Source organism: Hipposideros armiger, unplaced genomic scaffold (assembly GCF_001890085.2).
Source record: "Hipposideros armiger isolate ML-2016 unplaced genomic scaffold, ASM189008v1 scaffold_65, whole genome shotgun sequence".
Taxonomy (NCBI): Eukaryota; Metazoa; Chordata; class Mammalia; order Chiroptera; family Hipposideridae; genus Hipposideros; species Hipposideros armiger.
In genome coordinates this window covers 1,606,105-1,628,955 of record NW_017731415.1, presented here as the reverse complement: position 1 = coordinate 1,628,955, position 22,851 = coordinate 1,606,105, and the positions used below count along the sequence as shown (strand labels likewise).

General features: G+C 40.0%; 1 protein-coding gene across 15 annotated transcripts in view; it reads right to left on the bottom strand.

The window, feature by feature from the left end:
* The window catches only part of SAMD12 (sterile alpha motif domain containing 12), a 389,349-nt gene that overhangs the window by 230,268 nt on the left and 136,230 nt on the right, over positions 1 to 22,851 (bottom strand). For 12 of the 15 annotated variants that reach the window (XM_019642108.1, XM_019642111.1, XM_019642110.1 and 9 more), the window contains exon 3: positions 14,950 to 15,030. The exons of the other annotated variants lie outside the window; for them this stretch is intronic. In XM_019642108.1, the coding sequence (XP_019497653.1) occupies positions 14,950 to 15,030 (81 nt within the window). The remainder of the gene's footprint in view (positions 1 to 14,949; positions 15,031 to 22,851) is intronic. 15 annotated transcript variants of the gene reach the window in all.

Below are 22,851 nucleotides of genomic sequence, written 5' to 3'. Positions count from 1 at the left end.
TGGTTCATTTGCCTATATTTGCACCATCCATGTAAAAAGAGCTTTTTGAGGTCCTTAATAACTTTTAAGAGTAGAGCAGAGTCCTGGGACTAAAAGTTTGAGAACCACTGTTTTCAGACATCATTGTGGTACCATTAAAAGAAAACAAAAAGTTTGGTCTGATATAGTGTGTTCCCTTCATTTGTTTATATTGAATTTTAGTGATGGTCTTTTTCATTTTTAAATGCTTAGAACCACACTCACAGAAACCAAAAGTTTGAAGGAAATCTAAATAGTAAGTTCAAATTTATCCCCAAGGCAAGGATCCAATCCATTTTAAGACATCTGAAATGGTGGTTGGTAAACCTGGATTTTGATGAATATATTAAGAGGTGTGTGTGTGTGTGTGTGTGTGTGTGTGTGTGTGTGTGTGTGTGCGCGCGCGCGCGTGCGTGCAAACAGCTTTACTTAGATAAACAAAGACCAACTATCATCCCCTAATAGAAAATAATTACTATTTCCCTCCACTCCCCCTTTCTCTTTTGTGGTGGGGAACTGCGTGAAATTCAATGATCTATATTCGAGACTCTTCCTGAAAATTTGCAGCATCAGAAAAGGCATACTGTGAAACAGGCCACTCCGTTACTAATAAGCTCTAGTGGTTTAAAATGGTCTCTTGTATTGAAGCCAAAATCAGACTTCCATCATCTTTCTGAGTCCTGTTTCTTGAGTCCTGCCTTTGGAGCATATAAGACAAATCTCACCACCCACTGCACTGACTTCCAGTTTTGTTGTTTTAATTATTTTTTTCAGTTACAGTTGACATTCAATATTATGTTATATTAGTTTCACATGTACAGCAGAGTGGTTAGACATTCATATAATTTACACAGTGGTCTCCCAGTTAGTTCGTACCCACCCGACACCATACAGAGTCGTTACAACATTCTCGGCTACATTCTCTATGCTGTACTTTACATCCCCATGACTATTTCATAACTACCAATTTGTATTTCCTAATCTCTTCACCTTTTTCACCCTGGTCCCCAGCTGAGTTTGTTTCATACATCACATTGATGCTCTCCATTGAGTCTCACGTCTTTTTTTTTTAACTATGTTATATGCTAATAAATCCCAAATTATATCTTCAGCTCTGTCTCTCTCCAAACTGCAGAATCATATATACAGTTGGTGACTTCAGTTACATGTGCCTATCCAGTCAATATTTCAAATTCAACATGTCTAAAACTGACCTCCTGTTCTCCTCAAAACTGTCTTCCTCATTTCATCTGAAAGTCTACACTTCTGTTGCTGAAGCCCCAAATTTGTATTCGTCACAAACTTCTTTCTGTTACCTTCCCCATCTAATCTACTGGGAAAACTTGATGGGACTACCTTCAAGTATATCCGAACTACAGTCTATTTTCATTAATCACATTCCTACAATCCTGATCAAAAACACTATCATGATGTACTGAGATGGCTGCCTCTAGGTACTGTCAACTGGCCAAAATAACTCTCCAGAAAATCCACCAAAAGAACAGTTTATTCGAGAAAATTAAAAAAAACAAACGTGGTCACCCCAGGAGTGTGCTAATGCACCCCCCCCCACCAGTGCTCCAACAGGCTGCTCACATGAAGAATAAGAGCCCCTATTCCAAGATGGCTCTTCTATTTATTAGCATCCCTCTCCCGGAAGCTACCGCAAAGTTTAACAGGAATTCAGGACTAGAGAGTTAACAAGGGGCCCAGCTCCACCCATAGTCCTCCCAGCTCTATGGTTAAGCATCTTAAGATGCTAGTTCACTTTTACCAGTACCTAGTCCACCTAAGGTCATTCTGTTTGTCCCTTGCCCTTATTTTAAATCTTTACAATAGTTGGCGAAGCATCAAGCAATCTGCTACCCAGTATCTCCGATGTCCGCTTTACTGCTCTCTCCCTAATACATTCTGCTCCCACTACGCCTTGTCCTTGCTCACAAATACTAACTATGGCTGCGCCTTATTTTGCCTGGAATGCTCCTCTCCCAGGAACCCACATGGCTGATTTCCTCACTTCCTTGAAGCCTTTGCTCAAATACTACCTTCTCAGTAAGCCCTAGCCTGATCTCCCTATTTTAAAAAATGCAGTATTCCTCCCTCTGGAGCTTCCAAATGTATTGCCTTGCTCCACTGTCTCCTTCTCCACAGCAAGGATGATCTAACACACTACACAGTTCAACTTAGTTTGTCTATTATTTATCATGTCTCTTCCCGTGTCCTTGCAACCTCCACAAGGGCAGGGATCTTTTTTACTTTGTGAAGAATCCCAAACTTTACGACAGTGCCTGGCAAGGAGCAGGCACTCAATAATTATTTGTTGAACGAATGAAAGGATTGTCTGGCCCATCATCATATCTCATAGCTCCTATATCCTTGAGTGTCAGAAAACTGGTTCACGTCCCAGCTGTGTTCTTGACATTCCCAGGTTGGGAATAAAACAGCCTTTCCTCTGATTAGATTTCTCTTCTTTTGAGCCAAAAAAGCAGAGTCATTCTAGCACTCCAATTCTTAGCACGATAGCGCACATTTCTGACCATTTTTCTCTTTTTATACTGACACAGGGAATGATGTAATGAAAAAGCCTTGGCATTTGGAATGCTGCAGACCTGAATGAAGACCAGCTGTGACATTCGCTAGTAAGTACTGTGACCTTGGGCAGGTCACTCAACCTGTCCAAACAGGTTCCTCAACACACTGGAAATAGTACCCATCTTGCTGTTGGAGGAAGGATTAGAAATAATAATGGTACATCTAAAGCACTTGAAAAGTTCTTGCCACATACTAGGTGTTCAGAAATGTATATCTTCCTATCTCTTGCATGGCGTTAACACACTCTCCTGCTAGATTCCCAAGCCTGATTTGGGACAGCATAGGGCAGCACACAGGACACAGGAAGAGTCTCTGGAGTCCGTGGACTTGAGTTGCAGGCATTATCAGATGGGATTAGGTGTAGTGCACTGAGACCCAAAGAAAAACAACTGACAAGAAAGGAGTATTAAAAGGCACCAGTGGGAAAGGTTCATATAGGAACAAGAAGAAAGTGAATACAGAAAAAGGGAAGAAAAAAGAAAGATGGAAAGAGAAAGATACCCAATGAGCCGAGGTAAAGGGACGCTCTTCCTTACCCAGGCCAGCCTTTCCTGCACTCCTCACTTGATCACCTTGCGTCTCCCGGTGACAGGATGTGCCACTGGTTTCCCTCTGACTCAGAGTCAGATTTTCCCTGTCTCCAGAGACAGTCCTGCACAAAGTGACATAATCCCATGTCAAAGATACATCCCAGATTCCCCGGGCACCTGATGGAGCTATTTATAAGGAGCACCATCCAGGTGTGTCGCCGCTACTGCTTACACGCTATGAAGTGAACGCTTCCTGGAATGCTGGTAAAAGCCACTGCCTCTTAAATGCATGCTGCTGGGTATCAGGGTCTCTAACAATGCAACCTCAGAGAGGGAATAAACAGACATGCACAGGCAGTGAACAGGAAACAAGACGTCTCTCTCATCCCAGATGGCTCTGGCTATCAAGGCCTGCTTTTCCTACCAGTCCAGCTTGTTGTGCCTGTCAAGATAAATATGGAGGGAGAGGCCCACGCTCTATTTGGTGTCTGCCCCGTCTCAGTTCAGCAGGAAAACCCATCACTCATCTGCCCAGATGAGCAAGCTCTACAGGAGACGCTGTGCGTGCAAGGTGTCAAGGTGCACGGATGCTCTGTGCACACACCTTATAGGCAAACCTCCTGAGCGAATGTTCAGTGAATGAAAGCATGACAAAAGCAAAAATGAAAACAAATATGAACCATGAAAATGGTTATTGATCATCATCACCATTTCATCTCTCTACAACAGTTCCTTTGGAATAACAATGTGGTAGATCGATAACAAAGCTGTCCTCAGTGCAAAAGGACCCTTTGCAATCTGGCCTGAGTGAAGTCTTTCCATCCCAAGATGGCCTCTTGGGTTGGGGTTGAGGGGCGAGGGAAGGAGAGAGAACCTTGTGGTCTGCTTTGACCAAAAGACCAAGGCAGAGGCGGTGTTGGGCCAGGTCTGAGCTGAGTTCTCAAGAGGCCTTCCATGCTTTTATACTCATTCTTGTTCCTCTGAAATCACTATGAAAACATGTCCACTCAAGTCTGACCAAATCGGGCTTGGGAATGAATGGAAGCTTGTGAGTTCCATTCCAGGCATGCGCACATAATTCCAGATGTGTATACATAATTCCAGACATATATAAGTAGTTTGATACAATTCTGTAACACAGTATATGGCAAGAATTGTTTTAAATACTTTAGATAAATCAATTTACATATTCCCAACAACCTACAACATAGTTACTATTAATACTTCCAGGTTACAGAGAAACAGGCTTACAGTGGTGAAATAACTCATCCAAGCTCTCACACTGCTAGTGAGTTCAAACTCAATGCTTACTTCATATCACTCTGGCTCAAGGGACATAGGGGGAAATAGATGTGAACCATCTCAGTGAGGTTCCCAGTGCTAGACTGCTTCCTTAATGGGATCGAGTAAGATAAAACTGGTCAAAAGCAACCCTGCCTCTGTCCTCACCTGGGTATGCCAAGCGTATACAGCTGGGATCGGCAGCAGTCATCTGACCCCTAGTCCAGAGCTGTTTATCTCCTTATCATGGACGCAGGCATGTTTCCTGCACTTTTTAATAGGGCAGCGCCAATCTCTGTCTCTCAATTACATCACCAGTAAATAAAAACACCTCTGCCCATCTTACAAAGTTGTGAAGATCAAATGAAAGAATTAAAAGGCTGAGCGTTTACTTTAGATGATTTTACAGAAAAGAAAAAGCTGATGGGTTCTAGGGAAGTCGTGGCCACCATGCTCTGGCATACCCCAATGAGAACGGTTCGGAATTAGCACATATGTGCTGACTTCCTCCTCTTCTCTCCTTGGTTTACTCTCGGTATTATTAATTTTAGTTCTTACTTGATTACTTTTGTAACCTTAAATAATATATTTAAATCTATATGATTTCCCAAATAAAGACTCCTTGTTAATTTTTTCTATATTTGTTCATTTCCTTTTTATGTTCCCTAGGCTTGTTCCTCTAAGTCTCAGCTTCTGTCATCCACAGTATTCTTTTTACAGTGTCAAGGTTAACAGTGTATATTTTCTGTCCTATACTGGCTACCTGATCTGCTATGTTATGACACTGGATTGATTCAAAGTTAAAAAATCAATAACCTTCATTTATCTGATAATGACTGTGTAAATACTGTTCAAATGCTGGGCCAATTAGTCTAGTTTGGATTATTTTTTCTTGTACTACAGTCTCAGAAGTCCAATGTCATATGTGCTGAGAATCTCAAAGAAGTTTCCCAACAGGAAAATCAAATAGACTTTCTTTTCTTATAGGGCAGCAGTTGCTTAAATTCATGCCACCATTTAGTTTGCTTTTCTTACATAGCATTTCATTAGGGGTCAATAAACTATGGCCCCATGGACCAAATCCAACCCACTGCTTATTTTTGTTGTTTATGGTCCACACAATAAATGTTTTTAAGCTTTAAGTGGTTAATTTTTTAAAATAATATTTTATGATGTGCAAAATGTGTGTGCAACTCAAAATTCAGTGTTCACAAAGTTTTACTGTCAAATGGCCGTGCCAATTTGCCTTCCTGTTACAAAGCCAGAATGAGTGACTGATAGAGACTGAATGGCTTGCAAAACTAAAAATATTTACTTCCTAGCTCTTTATAGAAAAAGCCTGCCAACCCCTGCTCTACATGGTGGGAGATTTTTTTCAATTTCATCTGCCAAATCATCTACTGCATTTGAAAATTTATTTCAAAAACTGCATTTTAATTTGCGGGGGGGGGGTCTGTCTTACTCTCTGATGCGTTCCTTTTTCGAAGCATCTAGGACTTTTTTTAATGGATGAAGTTTTTGAATGGATGCAATCGTTTTTTTATTTCTTTGAGGATACTAAATTTTTTAAAAGGAGGATTTTCATTTTTCAAAAGTTCTCTTTGCTTGTATTTGACTTTATCTGTAGGTTTCCTGAAAATATCTGGTTTATATCTTTGTCTCTTAATTTTTTAAAAAGTGAGGTAATGGCATGCAGACCTGTACTGGGCTTATTGCCTGAGTGGCCTATTACTCAGAATGCCTCCTCTATGTCATAATAGAGATGACATCACTCTGGAGTGTGCCTATCCACACAATATGCTCCAATTCATCCTAGACACTTAAAAAAAATTAAGAGACAGACTTTTTTTTCTTGCCTGAGGCATAAACATCTAGCCATTGGGCTGTCTTCCTCCCTTCCATTCTCATGGTTGCTGCCACTTATGTTTATATTCCTTTACTATTATTTTCAAACGGTCTTCATTGGGAAGAGGAAATAGACAGCTGCGCTCAATGTGTCATCTTACATGTCTGATCTTCACATTTATTTATTTAAGATTTTATTGGGGAATTGGCAAAGGGGAACAGCGTTGGGGAATCGGGGAAGGGGGACAAGTTGCTGTCCTTTTGTTCTTCAGTCTAGTTGTGGAGGATGTCGCTTCACTGGCCCATGTTGGTATTATTGGTATTATTGCGCTCTTCCCGGGTGAGGCAGTCGCTCTCTGGTAACTGGACGGCTGCTCATGGCGGCTCTCAGCAGCTCTTGCAGGCTGCTGGCCACTCACGGTAGCTCATGGCAGCCCACTGCAGCCCCACTGCAGCCTACGCTGTCACCGGCGGCTCACGGCAGCCCAGCTCCAGGTCGAGTTGTTGTTTGGCATCTTAGCTGTAGAGGGTGCAGTGTCACTGGCTCTCATATGTGGGATCTGAACTGGCGGCCCTGATGCTCAGAGCTCATGCTCCCAAGCCAACTCTTAACCAACGAGCCACTTGGTCGGCCCTTCGCATTTATTTTTAAAAATTGTTGAAGTGTATTTTATCCATGTGAAAGAACATATGTCTACATGCATGCATGCACATACTTATAGTCTACTGAAAAGCTAATAATTTAACCATTCCCCTCATAATAGACATTCATATCATTTCCTATTTTTCACCACTATGCATTTTGAAAACCCTTAACCTCCCCCTCCCCACTTCTACCTCTAGCTCCTGTCCCATTTCTCTATTCTCGTCACAAAATACATCTGCAAAGAATTGCCTGAGGTAACAATCTGTTCCAGCGTCTTGCACTGTCAGAGTTGGGCTTCCCTCCCTGCTTTCCCACTGAACATGATCTTATCACAGCCACTGAGGCGTTCTGATTGCTAATTCCGATATCACTTCTTTCAACATTACATCTTCCTTCATGTGGCCTCTTGGTAGCATGTGACACAACAGAACACACTTTGATCTTGAAATACATCTTTCTTCTAGCTTTCACACAACCTCACTCTGATGATTGTCTTTCTATCTCACTAGTTAATCCTTTTTTGCCTGCTTCTCTCCCTCTGATCAACCCCTAAATGGTGTGCTTTAGGGTTTGACCTGGGACCCCTTCTACTATATCTCTACCCTCTCCTATAGCAATTTCAAGTCTCATTGGCTTTAAGTATTGGCAATAAGGCAATGATGCTCAAGTTTATCCTTCTCCCTCAATATCTCTCTCTTTGGCTCACTTATACAAGGTGCCTACTAGATACATCTCACTAGACTATCTAATAGGACTTTGAAACTTAACATGTCCAGAACAGGATGTGTGACTTCTCTCAAATCTGTTCTTCTACCAGTGTTTCCACATCTTGGTAGGCATTTACCAAAAGCCTGGTAATTGTCCTTTCATTCCTTTGCTTTCCTTCACCCTATCCCTAACACATAAATACACAGACTCACACCAGGACTGTCAAGTCTGTATGGCGGCCTTGGGCCAGGATCCATACACTTGTCTCCACCATTACTCCTTTCAACCCGGCTCAAAAGGCAACCATTTCTCACCTAGACTTGGGCAATAACCTCCTACCCGATTTCCCACCTTCTGCACTCGTCCTCTATAATCCAGTCTCCAGAACTCAGAGTACACTTTTAAATATGTAAATATGATTGGGTCCCTCATTGCTTTCTTCTTCCACTTATAACCAAATCCAAATTCCATCCTAATAGGTATATAGTGGTATCTCATTTTAATTTTCATTTCCCTGATGATATATGATGTATGATGTGGATCATCTTTTCATATATTTGCCATCTCTATATCTTTTTTACTGAGGTTCCTGTAAAGGTCTTTTGCCCATTTTTTTTATTATTGTGTTGTTTTCTTATTGTTGAGTTTTAAGAGTTATTTGTGCACTTTTTAGATATGTTTTTTGCAAATATTTTTCTCTCAGCTGGTGGCTTATATTTTTATTCTATTGACAGTGCCTTTCACAGAATAGAAAAATGTAATCTTAATGAAGTCCACCTTATTATTTCTTATATATACATCATGAATTTGGTCTGGTTTCTAAAAAATCATTTGCAAACCCAAGGCCATCTAGATTTTGTCCTATGTTATCTTCTAGGAGTTTTATAGTTTTGCATTTTACTTGTAGGTCTATGATCCATTTTGAGATAATTTTTTGAAGGGTGTAAGTTCTGAGTATGGCTTTATCTACTCACACATGGATCTCTAGTTGTTTCAGCACCATTTAACGTACAACTATCTTTTCTCCATTGTATTGTCTTTGCTCTTTTTCAATGATCAGTTGACTATATTTATGTGGGTCTATTTCTAGGCTCACTATTCTGTTCTATTGATCTATTTGTCTATTGTTTCACCAATACCACTCTGTCTTGATTACTGCAGCTTTATCGTAAGTCTTGAAGTCAGGTAAGGTCAATCCTCCAAGTTTTTTCTTCTTCAACACTGCATTGGCTATTCTCTGTCTTTGGCTTCTCCATATAAGCTTTATAATCTGTTTGTCACTATCCACAGAATAACTTGCTGGGATTTTGATTGGGATTTTAATAAATGTATAGATCATGTTGGGAAAAACGAAAATATCCACTAACATGGAGTACCTTTTATTTAGTTCTTTGATTTTGTTCATCAGAGTTTTATAGTTTTCCTCATAAAGGTCATGTACATATTTTATTAGATTTATTTCTTTTGGGGGGGTGCTGTTAGTGGTATAACTTCAAATTCTACCTGCTAATTGCTGGAATATAGGAAAATCATTGACTTTTGTATACTAACCTGTATTCTGCTACCTTGTTATAATCCCTTATTAGTTCCATGAGTTTTTTTATTTATTTGTCAATTATTTTGGATTTTCTACACAATCATGATATCTGCAAACAAAGACACTTTTATTTATTCCTTCCCAATCTATATCCTTTTTATTTCCTTTTCTTGTCTTACTAGCTAGAACTTCCAGTATGATGTTGAAAAACAGCGGTGAGAGGGACATCTTTGCCTTGTTCCTGACCTTAGTGGGAAAGCTGTCAGTTTCTCACGATTAAGTATGTTGGCTATAGAGTTTTTATAGATATTCTTTAGCAAGTTGAAGAAATTCCCCTCGATTGAGCTGAGGGTTTTTATCATAATTGTTTTTGGATTCTGTCACATTCTCTTTCTATATCTATTGATAGGATTCTGTGACTTTTCTTTATTAGCCTATTAGTGTGATGGATTACATTAATTGATTTTTGAACGTTAAACAGTTTTGCATACATGAACTAAATACCACTTGATTGTTTTTATATATTGTTGGATTCAATTTACTAACATTTACCAGTACTTACAGCATGGTACTTACAACACTTTATCCATTTACTTTTAATCTATATGTGTCTCTATATTTAAAGTGGTTTTTTGCAGACAACATATATCTTGTTTTTTGATCCACTCTGACAATCAATGTTGTTTAACTGGTGCATTTGGACCACTGACTTTTCAAGTAATTTTGATGCAATTGGATTAATGTGCACCATGTTTGTTTTATATTTATTGTCCTTGTTCTTTGTTCATATTTGCCTTTCACTCTTTTTCTGCCTTTTTTGGTTTTAACTGAGCATTTTATGGTTTCATTTTTTCTCTTTTATTAGCACATCAGTTGTACATCTTTTAAAACACTTTTTTAGTGGTTCCTTTAGAATTTGCAATGAACATGTACAACTAATCGAAGCCCAATTTCATATAGCACTGTACTGCTTCATGATAATGCAAGTACCTTATAACAAAATAATCCCAATTCCTTACTCTGCTCCCTTATATCATTGCTGTCACTCATTTCATATATATATATATATATATATGCATATATATGCATAATTGCATATATTATTGCCATTATTTTGACCAAATTATTTGTTAGAGTAATTAAGAATAAGTAAAGTTTTGTCTTTTACCATCATTTATTCCTTCTCTGATGTTCCTTTTTTATGTAGATTTGAGTTTCTGACCTATATCATTTTCCTTTCTCTAAAGAACTTCTTTTAACATTTCTTACAAAGAAGGTCTATTGAAAAAAAATTCCTTCCATTTTTGTTTATCTGAGATAGTATTTATTTCTTCTTCATTTTGAAGGATAATTTTGCAGGGTACAGAATTGTAAGTTGGTGGGGAGTCTATCTCGCAAAACTAAATATTTCACTTCACTCTCTTTTTTGCTTGCTTGGCTTTTGAGGAGTAGTCAGATGTAATACTTATCTTTATTCCTATATAGGTAAGTTGCCTCCCTATGCCCCTCCTAGCTTGTTTCAGCATTTTTTTCTTTATCTGTGATTTTCTGTAGTTTTAACAAAATAGGTGTAGGTGTAGGGGTTTTTTGTTGGGGGGAGGGGGCATTTATCCTGGTTGGTGTTCTTTGAGCTTCCTGGCTGTGTTAGGCATTAATTTGGGGAAATTCTCAGTCATTATTGTTTCAAATATTTCTTCTGTTCTTTTTTCTTTCTTTTTCTTCTGGTATTATATGTACATTACAGCCTTTGTAGTTTTGTAGTTGTTCCATAGCTCTTGGATATTCTGTCCTTTTTCTCTTCAGTTTTTTTTTTCTGTTTGCTTTTCAGTTTGGGATGTTTGTATTGAGATATCCTCAAGCACAGAGGTTCTTTCCTTAGCTGTGTGCATCCAGTCTACTCATAAGTCCATCAAAGGAACTCTTGATTTCTGTTACAGCATTTTTGATCTCTGACATTTTTCTTTTGGTTTTGATGAGAATTTTTAGAATTCTCATCTATCTACTTACATTGCCCATCTGTTACTTCATGTTGGCTACCTTATCCATTAAAGTTCTTAGTATATCAGTCATAATTGTTTTAAATTCCTGTTTGGATAATTCCAATATCCCTGCCATTTCTAAGTCTGGTTCTAATGCTTTTTCAGTCTCTTCAAACTGTGTTGTTTTTTTTTTTTTTGCCTGGAGTTTCTCTCTCAGAATTGTCCACGTTAAGCCTCCAATAATTCATCAATTACAGCTCAGGATTTCCCACCTGGCTCTGATTCCTACGGAGGTTTCTGCTCTGGTGAGTCTCTCTATACGCACCCATTGGTTTCGCTAATTCGGGGGGTAGTAGTTCGCTCTGTGATCTCACTTCTCTTATGGATCTGAGTTACTGATTTTTCAGCTTTTTACTTGCTGTTAGGATGGAGTGGCAACTTCTAAGCTTCCTACATGTTAGACCAGAAACCACAAGTGCTCCTGTCTCTCTTCCTGTCCCAACATGACAGTAGAACAAGGTTTCAGCATGTGACAAAAAGAAGCAATACAGCAACTTCCAAAGCCCAGGCACAGTCTTGTTCATCTGAATTTGAAAGTAGTGAGGGTTCTGCCCTATATCATTCATTCATTCAGATATACTTACTGATCCTGTTCAATGGCTAGTATCATATTAGGTGTGGGGTATTGAGCACTGAATAACATAGATAAGGACTCTCCTTCCTTGTACATTTAATATTCACAAGTATAAGCCCAACAGACCAAAGGATCTAAATATGGGAGGCTACATGACATTGTGAACAGTAATTCACCCTGACTCTGCTCAAATGGAATTCCAGGGACCTGGGTTTGCATCTTGGTTTTTCCATTTATCATTTAAATAAAGACAGGCAACTTCGTTTTTCTACACCTTTGCTTCACCATAAAGGAAAGGGGGATTATATATTTATCTCATAGGTTTGCTGTGCATATTTATTAGGAAATAAACTCAAAACATGTCATTTAGTTCCTGGTGCTAATGATAATTAACAAATGGTAGTATCTGCCATTATTGTTACTTTAGTATTACTTCTAATGCTGCTACAGCTGCTACTCCACAACTGCTACTACTTATTGCTATTGAAGAAGTATGGGTCCAATCGAAATCAGGGTTAAAACACATTTTCAGAAACATTTGTTGACAGCTACACAATAAACAATATTAGTTATTTCCCAGTGGCATAATTTCCCCAGATCCATAGGAAGGCAAAAATGCAAAGAATTTGATGTTTGCTGTTTTATAGTTCTCTTCCAGAGTACAGCATGAAACGATAAGAAACATGGCATCATATCCTAGTCATTCCTTAGATCCAGGCATGAAGGTGGTACTTATTATTTGCAAGAGAAATCTCATCATTCTCTCTGATTGGCCACAAGTACCCATTAAACGTGAATTCTAGCTCCAATCAGTACACACACACCTTGGCCAAGAGAAATATTTTCATTTTCTCAGTCTTTCTTCCAATGTGTTTTGTTTCTTTGGTCTGTGTGGCTGACTGACCTTCTCTAGGGAGGATCATTTGGGCCATAAATAAAAATCTGGAACCTCACTGAGCAATGCTTACTTGGCTCGTGAATGTTATTTGTGACAGTGAAATCTGGATCCTATGGAAGTGCTTAACAAATTCAAAACAAGAAAAACTCGCACTCAACCAGCATCATCCCGAGTCTGTAGGAATGAATGATGGCACTAAAACATATACCACAGATGCAGTTTCCCTGACTAACTATAATTGCATTTCTCCACATATCATCGAAAATCATCTTTCATGTTTTCATTGTTTCTATTTCTGTTTATTCCTTTTTAATAGGCTCCCCCTTTTCATTTTTTTATTCCATGTCCATTTTTCCTTGAAATTACACAGGTTGTTGAATTTAAAAAAACCTTTGCTCTTTGTTTTTGCATGCATATGACTTTCCATTTCTATTCTGGGGTCTAAGTCTGATCTTTTAGTCATTTGGCATTCTGAGCAGGGACAAAAGGAGGCTGGAGGTTCAAAGGTACCTTCTGCATTACTCAACCTCTTTGATTTGAAAGCACATTACCTTAATAATAAAAATATCTGGGTTACACATTTGATATACAGACCAGAGAGATTGAGTGCAGGACATTTTTCTGATCCTTGAAAGAAAAGCCCAAAAAAGGATTCCAAACTAATTTTCCACTGATTCTCTATTCCTCCATTACATTATTTTTCTGTACCTTTCATACATCAGTGAAGCCCCTTCAGAGTCATTTGGGATTATTGATTATGAAGCAGCAAAAATCTTTCATACTGCAAGCAGAGTGATTGCAGCCTCTCTCTCAGCTACCCTTTCAATCATATTATTTCTACTCATCAAATGTATTTTATCCATAATTCTTTTTAGAGTCAAACTAGTTTTCAAGTTACTATTACTCACTGAAAAGTGACCATATAAAAAGTTTAAAATCTGTAGCTTTAATGTGCCTGACACTTAATTTTACGCTCTGTTTGCCCCATTGTTCAAAGCAAATAGTAGTTAAGGCTCCAGCTATATAAATATATGTGTGTATGTATGTGTGTGTGTGTGTGTGTGTGTGTGTGTGTGTGTGTGTGTATTCAGTTCATGGCTCTGGTTTTTACAATATTAATATATGGCTCTTTTTAGAAAAAATCTGCTACACAGGAAAGGTGTAAAATAATAATTTATAATCTATCACATCAGCTTTGCAGTTTCTATTTGCATAGCTTTCTGATTCCATGGTGAATGTATTCAGTTACACTTCTACATTAATTTTTATTTTTCAGTTTAAACAAATAAAATGTACATCCAGATGACAAAGGACTGGACAGCAGGGCAGCACTGAAAGAAGCAAAAATGCCTCTGCATAATATTATTTAAATTATTTTAAAAAAACATTTAAAACAAGCAATTATTAATAACTACAGATGACTATTTTATCATGTTGGGTATATGCAAAGGTGTTTAAGTCTACACAAAGAGTGGCCTCTGCTAACTCCTTGAGGTTTAAAAAAAATTTTTGATGAGAAGTTTTGATGAATTGTTACTATTAGGCAGAAGGCAAACAGTTAGATAGGTTTTTCTATAGAATAATTAGAATATCCATTCATGTATGAAATATTTAATCAAGCACCATTACATGAAAGGGACTTTGGGACATACCAGTGAGAAGGAACAATGAGACATCTGCCCACACGTGGCTTGTGTTCTAGCATAAGACACAGCCAGTAACAAGTCAACAGTCAAATGGTGACAAGTGCCATGAAGACAATAAAGATGGATGAGGAGAGGGCTTGGGACCAGGACCAAGGGGTGGGGCACTGTGAAGAGATGGCTATTTCAGATGGGGTAGTCAGGTTTATTTCCTATCACAAGTCACTAAAATAAAAACTCATACAAGCTGGAGGCATTTGAAAAAGAATTAACACATATAAACCTCAGTATGAGAACATGAAAATTAAAATTGTGTTACACAACATTGATTTTATTGAAAAGCTTCTACTTCTCAATAGAAATGTGATTTCCAATAATAATATGGCCTCCAATCTGCTCTGAATTCTCATATAATATTGAGAGCTCACAAAAGCTCCATTGCCATTACTTTTGCTCCCATGAATTATTATGATTCACATCATCCTATAACCATATAATTACACTGTCCAATAAGCACACATGACATTGTAGTGTGGAATGGGCCAGGTATAAAAACACAAACGATCAACAACCCACCATTAAATGAAGGGAAAATTCATTTATTTAATTCATTTATTCAACATTTGTTAAGCACTTACTAAATGCCAGGCACTGTGCTGCCTCCTGGGGACACAGAAATCAGAGCTTGAGGCCAAGGATGTCAAAAGAGACAGAAGAACCTAGAGAAAGACGATTAGGTAAGAGCAGTAGATGGCAGAAGTGCATGGTACAGCTACGCAGTGGATGGTTTAAGCACCTGTAGAGGGCACGTAGCCTGCTTCCTGCATCAGTAAAGGGGACATGGGGTCAGAGAGAAGGTAGAGCTGACTGGGCATTTTTAGGACAGAGGCACCTGAGGATATTAATGTGATGAAAAAAAAAGAAACCAGGAAACTGAGAAAGCTGGCAGATTCTGAGAAAGGAACTCTAGTCATGAAGCAGCACACAGGAGGATGGGAGAAGAGTTGAGGTAGGCTAGGGATGCTGAAGTCATGACCCATGATGCAGGTTTGTTCCCACACACGGTCGGGACACCTGCCTGCACACACTCAGTGCAGTCTCTCAAACTGTGCTCGGCAGGCGGCTGGGGAAGAAGAGTGAAACAGGCCCATCTCTATAGTCCCATCTGGGCAACCTGACAGGATTAGCAGCCGACACAGCTCCACCACTCATCATGTCCCCAGATCAGTTTCTCCAGCCCCATAAGCACCTGCCCCTTTTTAGGCTTCTGTGCTTTTGCACAGAATGTTTTCTCTTGCTAGGGTGTCACTTCTACCATCTTTACCTGGAGAATTCCTGCACACCTGTCAAGGCCCAAATCAATGACCATCTCATTTGGAGGCGGTCTCCAACCCTCGCCACCTCCACCTTGTTCCCACAGTGTTTGGTAACATTCTCCTATTCGAGTCCCTTTCCCAGTGAGGCTTAATTATCTAAAAGTCTGCTCGCACACAGAACCATGAGCGTTTCAAGGGTACTGATGGTTCTGTCCATCATTTCTATAACTCCAACACAAGGTCTGCCATATAGTAGCTGTTGATCATATAAATGTTTGTGCTTATGTAATGTATTATTCCAGAAGTCATTTAACAAAGGCTCAGCTATCCAAGCTACAGGACGTTACACTATGATGTTTTAATTAATTTTTAAAAATTATACACGGTAATCCTTGAATGCATACTCACCGTAACAATTCAAACAACACAGGCATATAAAGAGCCACATACTCTTTTCCTCCTATTTTCTTATTCCATTCTTCCCAGCAGAGTTAGATGCTATCATTACTTTGAGGTATAGCTTTGTACACATTTTCTTTTCTATGCATTCTATACATGTATGTATTCAGAATAGGAATATAGCTTTCTACAAGCCCTGCCCACCCCTACAAATGGGACAGTACCATATGCATTGCTTTTCAACTTCTTTTACTTAAAAGTAATAGGTTTTAGAGATATTTTCCATCCTAAAACATATGGATTCATCTCACTATTTTCAACTGGTATATAGCATTCACTAGTAAACAGAGATACACAAAGGAAAACCATGACTGAGTTTTCACTCAAGAAATATGTAAGCATTGAGAATACTGACACTATCCAATGGGGGTTGTGCTCTCTCTTAGACGAGTTTTGCCTTTTTGAGGTTGAAATTAATGTTTTCTAAAAGTCTACAATGTGCAATTCCACATCATGAGCTCTATCCTGAAAAAACACAGATATTTACATACAAAAGAGCACATATAGGTATGTACTGCTACGGAATTCGCAACAGTGAAAAAATCGGAAATATCTTAAATGTTCATAATTTTAATTTTTAAGTCACAATAAATTTTTCAATTAAAATAAGTTTAATAAATTGTGGAACACCTGAATTTTGTCCTATCAGGGTTGGGTACATGGTATTAAATGAATCTAAGTTTTCTCTGATCCCATGTCTGTCCCTTTCTAAGGCTGCTTGATAAAATCTCTCTCATTTCTAACATTTTTAAACACTGCAATTCAGGATTCTGTGCACATCTGATACTGGGATTCCTTTAGAGATAGCACTTATTTACGGAGATTTTTGTTGTTGTTGTTGTTGTTGTTTTAAATTGGGGAATTGGGGAAGGGGAACAGACAAGTTGCTGTCCTTTTTGTTCTTCGGTCTAGTTGTGGAGGATGTTGCTTCACTGGCCCATGTTGGTATTATCACTGTGCTCTTCCCGGGTGAGGCAGTCACTGGCCGACCATTGGACGGCCCACTCACGCGGCGGCTCACGGCTGCTCACGAAAGCGCACACCAGCTGCCGGCCACTCACAGTAGCTTAAGGCAGCACACTGCAGCCCCACTGCAGCCCACACCATCACCGGTGACTCACGGCAGCCCAGCTCTAGGTGAGCTGTTGTTCACCATCTTAGCTGTAGAGGGTGCAGCGTCACTGGCCCTCATGTGGGATCTGAAGCGGGGCCCTGCTGCTCAAAGCTGGCATCCCAAGCCAACTCCTAACCACTTGGCCTGCCCTTTACAGAGATTTTAATGCCATCTCTTGTTGTCTTTTACACAAAGTGAAGGATATGGTTATTCTGGTAAACTTGTACCAGGCCCTCCTTGATTCTGACACCAAACCTGAAGCTGACAACAGTTTTTGCTTTGTTGTTAATAACAGTCACGTGTTGAATGTTAACCACATTTAAGGGATGGTGGAGGGGACAGTGATAAAATGCAAAGACCGCTACTCAGCTCCACACATATCAGATACTCTGAGTGCAGCAACCACAGCTCATAAAAAGGAAATAAGCAGAATGTTTGCAGGTTTGTTTGTCCAGCCATCCATCATCGATCCATCTGCTGGCTAGATCGATGCAGTGAAAGATGGATCAAGTAGAACCCTCCACAAAATCAAACAAGAAGGAAGGAAGGAAGGAAGAAAGGGAGGGAGGGAGGGAGGAAGAAAAGAAGGGAGGGAGGAAACTTGACACTATGGTTGAAAGTAGGACAATGACAAATGAGGATAATTTACAAAATCAAAAGCAGAGAGGTTAGACGCCACATGGAAGACAAAAGGCAACCACTGGTTATCCCCAGATGCCACAATAAAAGGTTAGGTCCTATAAGAAATGAAAAGTGGAGGAAAGTGCTGAGTCCAAATAGAATCTTCAGTTGCTCCAGGGAATGGATGGCTCCCTTCCAGACCCAGAAACTGGAACTTCCCACGTGGCAGGGTAAGGCTAGAACCTTGAACCGAGACAGTCTCACAGAGGCCAGGCAGACACAGCTGTAGGCTGTGGGGAGAAGCCCAGGCAGGCAGGGCGGCCCAGGTGCTAGGTGTGTGGTGAGACGCAGTGGCTCAGGCAGGCATTAACAGACTAGGAGGATTAAAGTAAAGGTACGATTTTATCCGGGAACCACAGGGAGCCATGGCACATGTGAAAGCCAGCGTCATGTGGGAAAGCGAGCAGATGGTAAGTGGGCAGAAGAAAGCAAGGCTCCCACTGCCTGGCAAAGGCTCAGGGAAAGAACGTGGGCTATGGGAAGGCAGCCCAGGCACTCGGGCAGGACATCTCAGTCTTGCAGGAACTGGAGGACCAATGCAAGATCCCGACAAAGACTCTCAGCAGCAGCCCTGGGAGGCAATGAGTATATTCACAGCCAGGCTTGAGCGCTGCCATATACCTTCAGATGGGTGAACGGAACTCATACAACTTGTTGGCTTTCTAATACGGTTACACAACTTTGGAGCCACGATTCACAAATAGAATAGTGATCCTATTGATTACCAGTGCTGAGTTACCATATGGAGTGGTATCACTGCCGCAAACATCAAGACCTGATTTCCAAGGATGGTTCCTCCAATTCCCTCTGATTAATGACCACTATGTGCCCCACACCTTGGGCCTGGGACGGACCCCCAGTTGTGGTCAAATGGCTCCAGCTATTGGCATCGAAAGGTTTCCAGGGCAGGGGGCCAGGCAAGTCATCATACTCAGTTACTGGGTTTGGCAGGAGGAGGAGGAAAAAGTGTGGTTTTGGCAATACTGCTGGGCTTATAGGCCTTAATTAGATTACAGGATCAGCCTCTGACTAGCAATGAATGCCCTTGGGGAGGTCGTCTAATCTCTCTGTGAGGCTCTGTCTGAGTTTCCACATCTAAAAACTTGAAAATAATATTTCAGGAGGCAGCTTAACAGAAGCCCTAAACAGCAAGTGTTGTTAAAAGGATTAGGATATCAGCTGATCCTTCAGTTACATAACGCCCTTCACCCTCGGGCCTCGCAGAAAAAAGAAAGGAGATCTGGGAGGCATCCCCTCAAATCACCATTGCAAACTAATGTACTTGCTGTATATGTGTGCTAGGTGAAGGAGATTACTTTGCTGAACGTAAATTGGTTGTGTGATAAAATAGTATAACACCACTGAGCCCTTTGCCTTGAAGAAACTTGCAAATGAGAAATAGCAGGGACAAAGCAACTTTGTATTTCCAGTGGCCCAAACGTTGGGTCAGAGTCACTACAGAGAACTTGAGAGAAAAGATGGCTCCAGAAAAAAGGGGTGTTAAAGGTTGTCAACAGTTAGAACCACGGCAAGAATCAGATTCAGTAGAGAGCTGTTTATATTTGGGAAAGTGGTATTAATTGGGAGTCTAACCAGTGCTATGTGGACTATTTAGCTAAGAATAAAAGGCTTCTCCCAAAAGTCTCCAAAGGCAAGTCAAGAAGGTACAAAGAAACTACAAAGAAGGTACAAAGAAGGAACTAATAAGAATCAATTATAAATGGAGGACGTTAAAAACTCAAAAGATTGATTCCACTATAAGAAATAGTTGGAAAACGCCCCCAAGTCTGGTTGAGATGACCTGAGGAAATTATATACAAAATCCAGAAATTACAAACAGAAAGGAATGGATGTTATGCTCTGCCATGTTGTCTGATCAGAATGGTTTGGTCTGTAAGCCGTTAAAGCAGAGGCCTCATGCATGGTTTTCAGTGTGTATGGTTCTATCCAGAGGAGAGGGTTCCCTACATCCCTAGCTGTAAGCCTGGATAAAAATTAGGGTCACCTGGAGAGTTTGTAAAAAAGAGCAAGGTCTGAGCTGCACCCTGATCAAATGAAATTGAAATCTCTCAGGAGCAAGCCTGGGAAGCAATGAGTATACTTCACAGCTGGAACTGAGAATGGACATAAACCTTCAGATGGATAAGCGGGACTCAAAAACTTGATGGCTTTCTAATATGATTACTCAGTTTTGGAGCCATGATTAACAAGCAACCTTCTTGTGGTGATTTGATTTTCTAGGTTGACTCTTTTTTATAAGGACTAAAAGAAGGTGACTGGTCGACGCCCAGGCATCTACTGATTGTCAGCTAGTGTTCTTATTTTAAATTGTCAATTGTCTTGTTAGTCTGAAAAGTCCTACAGAATTTCCAGAATCTGTTTAACTAGAGAGGAAGGGACATACATGGCTTCATGTATGTACAAAGCAGAGGATATCTGACTTCATCCCTCATAACTCTCTCAGGTGCTGCCTTAAGGAGAGCTATATAACAGCTCATCTCTGTAACAGAACCTTAAAGGCAATTATTGTATTTCAAAAGGAGTAATTCATTACTATTTTCTATTAGGGCAAAATAATTGCATACAAATAAGATATGAGGTATGCATTCTTGACTGCTGTGGTCTCCCACATGCAGGGTGACCAATATCCCCATTTGCCTGGGACGGAGGAGGATCCTGCAAACTGGGATTTTCAGTTTTATAACTGAGATAGCCCTGGGGAAACTATCCCTTAGCGGGTTCTTGAGACTCAATACTTTCAGTGCTAAATCCAGGACGAGTTGGTCACCCAATGAATACCGCCAGTTGTCTAAGATACATCCACTTTATAAAAGAGATTTCGCTGATCACCTAGTGGTAACTAAAGGGAAACAAGAAGATTAGAGGAGATTCGATGTTCTCAGTCTCACATCTCAGTTCCTCAACACTGACAACGAGAAACCAGCAAACACACATTGCACAGCTCGGAGGTCACACCAAGCCCAGCGTTTCTACAGATAGAATCTCGGTATAGGATTAAAAACAATCACAGTTCACGCATTGGCAACGTGAAAAGAGTCAACACAGGTCTTGGAGCTTGGAGTGCAAGGGGAGGTCTTGGGTCAGGGCAGTCAGATGGTTCCAGGTCACAGAATCAGAAGCCAAGACAACGTTGAAGCCATGTGACCATAGTCAACATCACTGAGTCCTCAGACTAAGACATTTACAAAGGTTATATAATTTAATCAGAACTCTACAAAACCAATCTAATTATTATCTTCATTTTATTTATGAGAAAACTAAAGCTGTAAAGTATGGGTTTTATTCACCTTGAATGGGACTCCATTCCCACCTGGTATAAAGCCCCAAAATACGGCAAAACATTAATTAACCACAGGCAATTTAGCGTTGGGAATAAAAGGAATTTAAAAGACCAATTAAATATTTCCTTTTTTTTTTGCTTTTACAGGTATTCTTCAAAATGGCTGATATCTGTTTAAGCAGGTCTGCAACTGACCGTCCTTTACAAATTACTTAAAATAAAGATAAGCAGGGAGAAGGATTCAGATTAATATTATTAATTCAACACTCAAGCGAAACTACAAATGATGTTCTGGGTAGCAGTAACACGGAGCAAGAGAATGAAAAAAAATGGAATTGTGTGCATTAGGAAGGGAAATTGAACTGAAAATTAGATTCTATGCCCACAAATTTTGACAAAACTTAAAAGGAAATTAATCAACCACTTTACACTTGCTTTGCTGATCACAGAAGGGCTCTGGCTCCACTTGACATAAGCAAATAAAGATGGTAACACTTGACATGGAATTCTTGGTTCATTTAATTGGATTGCTTCACAAACCCTTTTTGGTAATCAATGATTCCTATGGAAATCACAAAAGAAGCCATCAGGCTGTCGGGAACAGAATATGACAGGACTGTATTTTCTTCAGTCATCTATTCAGAGGCAATTGGCCAACAACCGTCAAATGCTTCTGTCCATCTTGACTTCCCTGTCCCTATGGCTACTTCTGGGCCCTTTGAGCCTTTACTATGAATTGCATCCTGTGGCTCCTAAAGCCAGACTGCCTGGGCTCAACTCACCAGTCAATAGCTACATGACCATGACCCAAAGCATAGCATCTTAGCATGCTTCTGTCTCCTTGTCTGTAAAGTGGGAATAACTGTACCTACCTCCTGGGGCTGTTGAAAGATTAAGTGGTATAATCCATGTATAGTATTTGGAGGAATGTCTACTATATGGAAAAACTGATATGAGGGACAATTATTTTTTTATTATTGTTTTTGTTGTTTTTTATATTTCAAATGCTGTGCCTATCTCTACTTGAAAGTTAGGATTTCTGATCCAGGTTCAGTTAGAAGAGTGTTAGAGCCATCTTGTGTGCTCCCCTGCAGAAGAACCTGTGGCCATAATCTTTAATGCAATGTAGATGCAGTAAAAAGCAGATAATATCAAGTCACCTAGACTGTAGCCACTTACCTTACAGGCTCGCTGGACATCCAATGTAGGACAGTCTTGGGCTCAGCAGCTCCTAACCAGTTTGGAGCTTGGCATGGGCCATACATGCTAGTTGGTAAGCATCTGTTCAAATTCTGCCCCATCGATTATAGTCTGAGATAAAAATGCATAGCAGATGGTTCTCAATCTATGTGTGACAGGGTCAGAGGTGGCTACTTAGACTACACACTCAAATCACCATGATACACTTCCAATGTGAGAGCCCAAAAGTCCTTGAGGAGATCATAAAAAATGTGGCTTTGAGCCCTCCTAGTGCACCAAGGATGGGGGTCAGTGTGACAGCATTCCACAGATCACTGTACCTGTCCACTGGGAGATTGAGACCTCCTACAAGCCACAACCGTGTTCTCCTTCAGCAATACTATTCATGTAAACCACAGTTCTTTCTTGTGGCGAGCAAGATGAGAGTATGTACATCACACAAATGTGGAAATCAGTGAACAGTAACATA